Genomic DNA, 10,096 nt, shown 5'->3' with positions numbered 1-10,096 from the left:
AAATATCTCATGAGGCTTTTTTCTATTGTCGAAGTTGGGAAAACGTTGAATGGGACCATTCATCACGATCACTGGTGTAAGTATTCACATCGCTAACTTAAAGATAGCAACAGGAAACTGATGCATTAGCATTCAAGCAACATTTGGATGTTGTAGCTAGCTACCATGACACTGTTTCTAATTGGCAGCCCAACATTTTCTGATTTGTCTCACTGTGGTTTCATATTAAACCAAAAATATGTTTCACACTTTTCATAGTACTTGTAAGTAAGTACTGGTTTTGCACCCCCATTACCGCCAGACTGTGGGAAATGGTTCAAATTTACTAATATCATAAAAAAGTTGATTGCCTGAATATATATAACAATGCATTTTTTATTACATGCTCATAAAGGTTTTTTCAGATTCCAGTATTGATCAACCAGTAACAGACAATAAACTGTACATTACATAACCCTTACTCTTTAGAATAACAAAAGTAGAGTACTCTACTCTGTAACTATAATCTACATAATTAAATAGTTCATTATATTGTGGGGTGTGGTTTAAGATTGGTTTTAGGTATTGGCCTCTAACAAGTGGTTCCTCAGGTGTAAACGTTTTTTTACAAGAAAAAGCACAAAGTTCTGCTCCAATAATGTGCATTGACTTTAGTTCAGTTATTTGTGTGAAATATTTGATGATTCTGACTTCTTAGTGGTCAAGAAACTTGTTTGGTGTACTCTGTGGAATTTAACTGGAATTAACTAAATATAAACATCTGTAAAGAATTGAATTGCATTGAAATGTATGTATTCTTACAGATTGGATTAAGTTTTGTTTATGCAGCCTATATGAAATAGAAATCTTCAAAGTAAATTACCAAGTTTCCTTGCCATCAGTTTGTGCATTTGACAAAAGCTTATGTGTCATTTAAGTGTTCAACAAGTTAAGACGGATTGTTTTGAACATTACGTGTACAACGGTGAACTCGCAAATACAAACATGACCAAATACAAAAAGATTCTCAGTGGTTATGCTCTTTTATTCAAAGTTTCAGGTCCCACTGTGGGTCCCTTCAGGCAGCAGACGCCACCATCAAGCTCATAATTCCTGAGAAGCCGGTATTGGGAATAAACAATTTGAACCCCTCCAGATACTGGAGAATAAAAACCACAGTTGTTTAGTCACACAGTTCAAAGCTGTACAACAATCATGTCCAGGTCATTAACAGCATATGTAAACCGCAAAAGGGGGGAATTACATTCTAAACATTTATATTAACTACGCATTTAAACACATGGCACAGTACACAATACTGTAAACAAGATGTACAGCGAAACCCAATATGGGTGAGAGAATACACAGAGGGAATAAACGCCTCCATGTGGAAACACGGGTGTTGCTCCTGCTAAGTTTTCGCCTAACAGGCCTCAACAGTAACCAGCCAATATTATGTGTAAATAAAGAACATTCATGTTAATAATAATAATAATAATAATAATAACAGAGAGGCTCATCAGTCTTTTGTGCAAACTATTATAGACTGAGGCTGGGATTACACATGTGCTTATTACTTAGATGACATGGTTATTTTGGGTTCTCTGTCTTGAGCTTAAGCTTCTGCGCTGTTGAACCTCTGGAGTTGAACGTCTTCTCAGGAGCAAACACCAGTCATTTGAAATTCAGCTGTGCAATATTCAAACAAAGATCAACATCTTGTATCAAAAGCTGATTGTAACCCCCTCCCAATCAAAATCTCTTCCTCTCGTTATTCTTCCCTGATTGCAAGGAGTGTTATTAAATACATAAAAATCAAATAGAAGCTGAGATTTCGAGGGGGTTATTTTCTCTTTTCGTTCATTGGGACACAAATCTGAGGAATGTCAAGGATGTAACTTAGGTCGGTTCACCCGAAAAATATCAAAAACTTAAAAGTGCTTTGTCCTGATGAACCTCAGATTAGGTCACAAGCAAAGGATGCTTTTGGAAATCTGCCTATTGCCAGCTCAGGTTAGTGGGAGTAACAACACTGTAAACTTAAAAAGCACAGTAACATCTTCATAATAGAGCGTTTGTCCGGAGTCATCTGGATAAAAAGGTCGGAACCAAAATTCCTGGAAAAGCCAATCATATATATACATATTCATTTGTGTATATGTGTATATATATATACATACACACATATATATATATACACAAATACCATGGACCTAAATGGCATTTTTAAAAGCTTAAACAAAAGAAGAAATTCATGTAAAGCTGGCAAAAAGGCTCAAATATATGACAATACATTCTATGAGAATTGCAAACATTTACAAGCAACATATACATCACAAAGCTCAAATGATTGCCTGCAAAGTGTAGCGTTGAAAGCTACTTCCTGCCAGAAGCTGGAGCCCTCCACCCCCCAGCATCATGGGGAGCAGGGGGGAGTTCCTGGATCCGGACAGGAAGGAATAGTCCCGATGCGGGCCGCACAGCAGCCCAGTTAAACTATTAAAGACCGCGCACCACTGCAGTAACAGCAGCCGCGCGGTCAAATACCAAACACTGGTCCCCTCGAGCCTTTCAGATACCGAGGCACGAGGGAGACGAGGATGAGAAAGGAGCGGTCGCCCTAATAGGCAACCTGAGGAGGACACCACGGGGTGTCTGGGTACAGGAGACAGTGCACAGACCTGAACCTGGACGAAACAGAAAAGGTGAGAGTTAGACAAGTGAAGAGGGGTCGATGGAATCTGAGTCACGTCATTAAATACAGACAGATCTCTCACCTCGATGGATCCTCCTCCACAGAAAACGCCCCTTTCAAATTGATAATATTGCTCTTGTTTTCAAACATCCCATAACTGAGGGTGATCTGGAGGAAAAGTTATTAGAGAACCGTGAGTGACACACAAAAAAGAAACCACCTTCTGGAGCTCTAAGAATCCTGTTTGATATTAAATGATAATCTTGAGTTTCTCACCTGTTTGTGAATCTCAGATCGCGACACCAGTTGCAGGTTCTCCAGGTGGGAGTGGAACAGGTTGCTGCGGGTCAGCGGAACCCCGAGAACCGACTCGATGATGTAGCCAACGGTGCAGTCGTCGGGCAGACGGATTTTCTCCGCTGTGTTCATGAAGTGCCCGCCACTGAAGAGACATGAAGATATAGAGATACCTGGTCAGTGCTGGTGCCACACACCCACTGGAGGTCGTTGTAATCCAATATTTCAAAATGTAATTATTATGTTGTCCTCCAACTTAAGTGAAAGACAGCAACATAGTTTTGTAATGATTTTAAAGGAATGTGGAATGTTTCCCCCCCTTGTCAATAAACACTTAACACAATATTAATCAATATTCGGTGGATGTCTGACTGACATTTTTCCTCCTAAGACTTATTCACAAATGTATGGTCTCTGCAGTAAAGGGACAAGACGCAGTGTTTGTAAATGTATCTGAATCCTACCTGGCCCATGGGCTCATCTTCAGCGCCAGACCCCGGCTCACGCAGAAACCGGCTCCTCCAGTCGCAAACCAGAAGTTGACTGGTTTCTTTAAGAGGAGACAGAAGAGATTATTTAATTTTCAGTATTCTCGGGCCAGTGTTTTGACCTTGAAATATCATGTTCATGGAACAAATAGTTTGTGGATGCATACCATCTTGTTGTCGCCAAGCCTCTCTGTAGCCTCGATGGGCCGGTCCAGACTGGGTTTGCCAATGTACATGTCCTGGGTGTGGGGGTACTGGGACAGCTGCTTCACAAGAGTCCGAACATTCACGTAGTTGTCATCATCGACATGACAGAACCATCTAAGAAGCAGAAACAGAGGAATATTTAGATCCAGAGATTCATGCGTCGTCAACATTTATGAGATATAAACGTGGCGTGTACGTGTTACTTACTTCTTCCCGGACTCTATGAACTTATCATATTCCACCGCCATCTTGCAAGACAGGGCTTGTCGGCTGTGAGCGGCGGAGCAGTTGGTGTTGACTGCATGACTCCCTGTGGCAACAGAGAAAAAAAACATATGAGTGGACAACATCAATGGAGGCTCTATGTATTTGAATGCCATCTTCCCCAGAAGCACAAAGGTCAAAGCCAAATTGTTATGCCCTTTAGAATTTTTTTTATTCCTCATAAATCCACAGTTGATCCCTTATCCAATAAAACAATGTGCATATCTGTTCCCCAGATGAAATCCCCCACATGAAACTCACCCATTTTCTTTTTTAGCTCCTCGTCTTCTCCGTCTGTGAAGATGTACGTCTGTAAACCAAACAGAGGACATCACAGATTAGTGGACTTGCTCATTAAACCCACAACATCAGGACGGCTCGGGTTTGGTCGATCATGTGAGGCGGTCACGTGATCAGATTTAACAGTGTGCCCAAAGTCCCTCGTCCTCCTATGAAACCCGGGTGTGATTAGCATCAATCATCGTGTCCTTTATGCAGTGGAAAACACACCGGGTTAAACAACCCCCTGCTCTAATAAAGACCTTTTGTCCTGCGTTTCACTCTCTCCATGGCAACTATGCAGCCTCCTGAAGCATCCCAGACATAGAACAAAGGCGGAGGCAGACTGTCCGCCCCCACACACATCCCCATTCATGTATCCCATCCCCCGGCCGAGCCCCTGCACCCTGCTGGACGTGCTGCCCGAGCTCAAACGTGTTGAATGCGGCTAAAACTGTAGCACGTAAAAAAGTCAACACAATCAACACACATCTGATTAACCAGCACCACCGTCCTCTTTCTCCCCGCCGCTCTACGCCCGACAGACTCCACAGGTTAAAGGAATCAGACCGTGAACCTGCAGGCTCTTGTTAAATGTAGCAGTTAGTCATAAAAGGAGTTAACAACAAAGAGCACCTTTACAGGAACACGCTTTTAAAAAAGGCCAGGGGGGGGGAGATTAGAGTCCTCTTTGTGGCAGCTCACGCCGAGCAGGTGCGAGCCGGTGAATGGCGATGATGAAAAGGCCGCCGGTTTCTGTAACTGCCGGTGGCCTGTTTACTCTTCATCTGAGGTGTGGCAGCACCTGCCGCACATCACGCCGCCTTATCTACGCCACGTGTCTCTACATGCCAGGTCGTGCAGCCTGATGCCTCGACTGACAGAGGCCGTTTTTTATCAGTTTTAACTCACATTCCTGCAAGAATGCAAGCCGGCTGCCGAGCAACCGCGACCAACTGGGGCCGTCTATAAACAGGCCGCTGATTTCAGAATAAAACGACATCTTTCAGCACTATTTTTTCCTCTGAACGGAAAACACAGCTCAGAGCGTTTATGGATCAAACTCGGCACAGATGTTACCCAGGGCCGGAGCCTTGATCCTGTATTTGTTTAAGAAAGGATGGTGGTTTCACTGGTAACGGGATCAGAGGCTGGCGCTGTTTGCTTTAAAGGCCGCTGAATAGACGGCCTAATCACTGAGGCAGCTGCCAGGGCTGCCAGGGCACTGACAGAGAGGGAGGGAGGGAGGGGAGGGGTGGAGGGTGTGGGGAGGAATCCCACTGCTGATTAGTAAATCGAAAACCGTGTGTGGCCATTCACCCCCTTGTCACCCCCTCATCCTGCGTCCTCCCTCTCCCCCCCTCCCCTCCCCTCTGGGCCACATACGCGGCCTGAGCCCCTTGAATAGAACAATGCTGTGAGTTTTCATGCTGGGTAAAGTCTCCACTGGGTAAATTCTAAATATGTTTGCCGGCATTTGCATACAGCTGCAGGAGTTAACTAAAGAGAAAGTTCCCGGGGAAGGGTTTTCTCTGCTCTTTCTCTCTTTGTTTCTGAACTGAAACTCATAGGAACAGTTACTTTCATGGAATACTAATTCCAACATGAACAATAAAAAAAAGATTAAATAAAAAAAACGGGCCGTGTGAAGCAGAGATAAGAAGCGAGAGGTGAGAAGGGGGGTGAGGACAAGAGAGCAAAGAGAAAGGATGAGGTTGGGGTCCGGGGGGGGGGGGTTGGCTCCCGACCACAGGAAGGCCTGGCGCGGCCCTGTCTGAGCTGGACGTGGTGCCTGCCTGGCTGGCTGGCTGGCTGTCTCCAGCTCCACCGGAAGGAAGGGGATCACGGCTCCCCCGGCCACCACCTCCACCCTGACTCCATCCCGCTCCTGTCCCAGACATTAAAGCCCTTTCAGCACTTTTCCCCCCCTCAGCACTAATGATTTGGAAAACAATTCGCGGTGCGACGACAGAAGGAAGACAAATAATATGCAGAGTGGGGTTCTGCACATAAACTCGTCCTGTACTCGAACCAGGCTCTCAACTTGAATGACGCCCACCATCTTTCTGACCACTTCTGCTGTTCCACCTCAGTGTGCAGCCATTCAACTCACTCACATACAGCGTCGAGTGTGTCTCTTTTTTCTTCTAGATGCTAAAAGCGCTCATTGTTGCAGCGCTGGCTGATTACCATACTCTTAGGAGCAGGATGCAGGGAGCGTCGCCACGAAGATGTGGACACCAGCTGTCGAGACGTTTGCAAAAAAAAAATGAATGAAGGCTTTGACAAAAGTTGCTACTGAGCATTCTGCAGTTTTACAAATCAGTTCAGTATAGGGAGCTTAAGGGTCGGAACTTTGAGTTTTTGATTGCATGGCGGGGAAACTTTGTGATCCATTCTGTGCCCCCCCCCCCCTCAGTATGATTGTTCCCGGTGTGGAGAACGGGGAGCTGCTAGAAATCATGAAAGGGTGCTACATGTTTTATAAAAGGCCAAGTTGAGATTCCAAATTGATTTACAGAAACTTCTTGGGTTTGACCTTTCTGAGCCACAAAGGGAGCCATTTACCCAGATTCTTACTGATTGGTTTTACCCCCAAAAAAGTCCTGTTTGTGCTTTGAATGGGCTCAAACATCCAGAAGGCCACAGGCATTATTATGTCAGCAGAGGCATCACAGAGATAATCTGCCCTCCCCTTTCTTCATGAATACAGCTGCCGAGAGCAAAGAAGTCTTCTCTCTCATGTACTCGCTTCTGCATCTGTAATATTTCGGTCCCCTGTGCCACAAAAGTGGTCCAGACACGACAGATGTTCATCAGCTGAGCGTGAGAATCAAACCTGAACCCGGAGGATGGCCATATGCACACGGTGGGAAGCTCAGAGCATCATATGGCTGGCATTAAGGCCGCCCTTTGTTCCGTCTCTCTCGGCCACCTGGCACCCTTCTATCCGGGAACTCCCACCCAGCATTGTGGTGCTCGCCCTGTCCTTTTTGTCCGCCCAGTCGCCCACCAGCTGCCTGCCCTGTGAGCCCTGCTGTTAACTCTGTGCGATGGGTTAACAACAACATCCAGCACAGTAATTACAAGCATTTAGCACAATCACTTTGCAAATAGGTAGATGATAAGGGTCTGTTTATTATTTTGGGGGGGGGGTTATTGACTTGAATCAGATGCAGATATTTCTGTGTGATCTGACACAATTTCCCTGACATCACAAACACCTCAAGAGGAGAAATATCTCCCCAAACTTTCCCAGTGCTTGCAAGAAAAGGGAGGGTTTGCAAAAGATGTGTGTGACAGCGTCTGAGGCCAATCAAAAAGACTTATGAATCTGACACCTCTGGGTGCAGGATAAAATCACTTTGACTGGCCCCTGTTATCTTCACGCTGCAGCCGTGCGTGCACCCCCTGCAGACGCTTGGTTCTCAGGGCCACACATTCATACCCGGCGTTCCACTTCCCAGCACCACCCTGCCTATAGATGCACCCCTTTTGTCCCCATGCGTCCCCTTCACGAAGCCCCCAGTTTGTTCCCATCCCTTCAGCGAGTGACCCAGACTCAGCTCTCCCACGTTCCCATGGAGAGAGGGGAGACAAGGGGCTGGGGGAAAAGCTTTTCTTCCCCCCTTCAGAAAGACGCTTTGTTAGATCCTGGAAGGGGGACAGCGCTGGACTCGGTGCTGTGAGGCATCCATTGCACCGGGGGCATTCACAGGGACACCCACAGAAGAGGAGGGATAATAGGGAGTGGGGAGCAGAGGGGGGCTGAGAGAGGGAGAAGAGGGAGTCCTGAAACTGCTCCCTGCGTTCTCAGGGACATCACTCAGAGGAGAATAAAAAGTGACAGAGCCGGGGAGGACATTCAGCACGGTTAACGGGGGCTGGGAGGTTATTCCAGTGAGTCATCTGGTGACATGTTTGGAACAATACTGCAGTGAATGCGGCCAGCAGGCATCCCCTCCATGTGTGCACTGGGTCATTGTTCAGCGGTGCAGCCCAGAAACAATGACACAAACAGATTGCGCCCCTTTAAATTTGCATGCACAGTGCAGGAGTGGATGAAAGCGTGCGGATTGATTCATGGACAACATTAAAAGTTTACATGCGCCCTTTACCTGTTGCTTGTTCCTGGAGATCCACGTGTCCAGCAGCAGGCTCAGTCTGGAGCGGTGGAACTTCTTGGTGGTCTTCACCGCGATGAACACGTCGTCGGCGGTGATGTCCTCGGCAGGTGGCGGAGGCGCGGACCCGGCGGAGCGCGCGGGCCTCACCGCCTCCCGCCGGCCGCGCGTCAGTTTGGTGAAGTACGCGGAGAAGCCGGTCTTCCCCTGCGCGCTCGCGGGCTCCTCCACGCGCGTCACCTCGTCCACCTGGACGCGGCGCAGCTGCACGGTGAGCACGAGCAGCAGCAGACCCAGGGATGCTGCGCTGGCCGCGGTGATCGCTGCCTTCTTCGCATTGTTCTTCAGCATGATGAGAGCCAATTAAACAATTAAAAACACAACTCGAGACTATGACGCGGCGCGGGTCTCCGATACAAAGTCCATATGGTGGGTTTAAACCTAAGAAAACACAGGAGCAGAGATGTAAGGTCCGGCTGGCTGCATAGCTGGGGAAGAATAAGAGAATCGATAGGAGGAGAAATATATAAGCTCTTGTGCCGGCCACGCCCCCCGGAGGAGAGGGGCTCAGTGAATGCAGCGTGCCATTCAGTGACGATACAATGGGGCGTGGCTATCTCTCTCTCTATTTGAGTTTGTGTGTGTGTTGGACCCACGTTTATTGTGCTGTTACTAGGGTTAGAATTAGGTCAGGGTTAGGGTTGGGTTGGGGTTAGGTTTAGCTTTGGGTAAGGTAAGGCATAGGGTTAGGGTTCGACATATAGTTTGGATGATTAATGTTAGGGTAAAGCTGTGTGTGTGTTGCTGTGTGTGGTCCAGGTATAAGTGATGTTGCGGGGACCTAAAAATCTGTTTACACATTCAAACGATAGGGACTTGTCTTCCTTATGGGGACAAAAAGCAAGTCCCCATAACATAGAGGTAAGGTTGAATTTGGGGCAAGTAGAATAGAAAAAGTCTTCATGAAATCAATGAGAATCTATGTTATGTCCTCTTTACTCATGGAAACATGACTGTTTGTGTGTATGTGTCATAGAATACTATAGGGGACACATCATATTTTGCATACAATATAAAGGAAAAGATTGAGTTTAGGGTCAGTAGGGTTAAGTATGGGTTTTGCCAGTAGGGGTTATTGTGAGGGTATCTCAAGGAAATGGATGTAGGTCTGTGTGTGTGTGTGTGTGTGTGTGTGTGTGTGTGTGTGTGTGTGTGTGTGTGTGTGTGTGTGTGTGTGTGTGTGTGTGTGTGTGTGTGTGTGTCTGTGTGTGTGTGTGTGTGTGTGTGTGTGAGAGAGAGAGTGAGAGAGAGAGAGATAATACAAGTAAAAGATTGACCCAAAGACAACACAGCTGCAGGTGGTCACATGAAAAGGTGTGTTTCAAACTGCACCTGGAGAAAAACTCACACAACACTCAACACGTATTTTCCAAATAAGACTCACTTCTCTCCTCTCCTTTTTCAAGGTGACGTTCTGTTAAACTCAGCCGGGTGTGAGCTGGGTGTTCACCAGAGGAACGGCCCCTATTGTTCTTCGCTGACCTTGTGAGGACTCTGAACAGTTGGCCATTCCTGAACACTTGTTATTCAAATTCTGGCTCTGGCAACCGAGTGCCGTCTGGCGCTGGCCCGACCGAAAGACGCGAGTTCCATTTAGACCAACGCGCAGCTGCTGGAGCCTCAGAAACACCCACCGACTGCCAGCAATCACCATACTGAGACCGGTTACAGTCTAGCAAATGTCAAGTTCTGCTTTGGTGCAA

General features: G+C 46.7%; 1 protein-coding gene across 1 annotated transcript; it reads right to left on the bottom strand.

The window, feature by feature from the left end:
- Positions 1–1,003: 1,003 nt before the first annotated feature.
- On the bottom strand, positions 1,004–8,820 carry lfng (LFNG O-fucosylpeptide 3-beta-N-acetylglucosaminyltransferase). Its single transcript, XM_053443251.1, has 8 exons — positions 8,328–8,820; positions 4,192–4,240; positions 3,874–3,976; positions 3,627–3,780; positions 3,436–3,521; positions 2,951–3,116; positions 2,757–2,842; positions 1,004–2,666 (listed from the first exon to the last, which is right to left on the bottom strand). Exons 1-8 carry the CDS (start codon positions 8,682–8,684, stop codon positions 2,600–2,602), a joined length of 1,068 nt encoding a protein of 355 aa, XP_053299226.1. The 5' UTR covers positions 8,685–8,820; the 3' UTR covers positions 1,004–2,599.
- Positions 8,821–10,096: the final 1,276 nt, after the last annotated feature.

The sequence above is a fragment of the Pleuronectes platessa genome, chromosome 16 (assembly GCF_947347685.1).
Source record: "Pleuronectes platessa chromosome 16, fPlePla1.1, whole genome shotgun sequence".
Classification (NCBI taxonomy): Eukaryota; Metazoa; Chordata; class Actinopteri; order Pleuronectiformes; family Pleuronectidae; genus Pleuronectes; species Pleuronectes platessa.
This window is presented reverse-complemented; position numbering and strand designations above follow the sequence as displayed.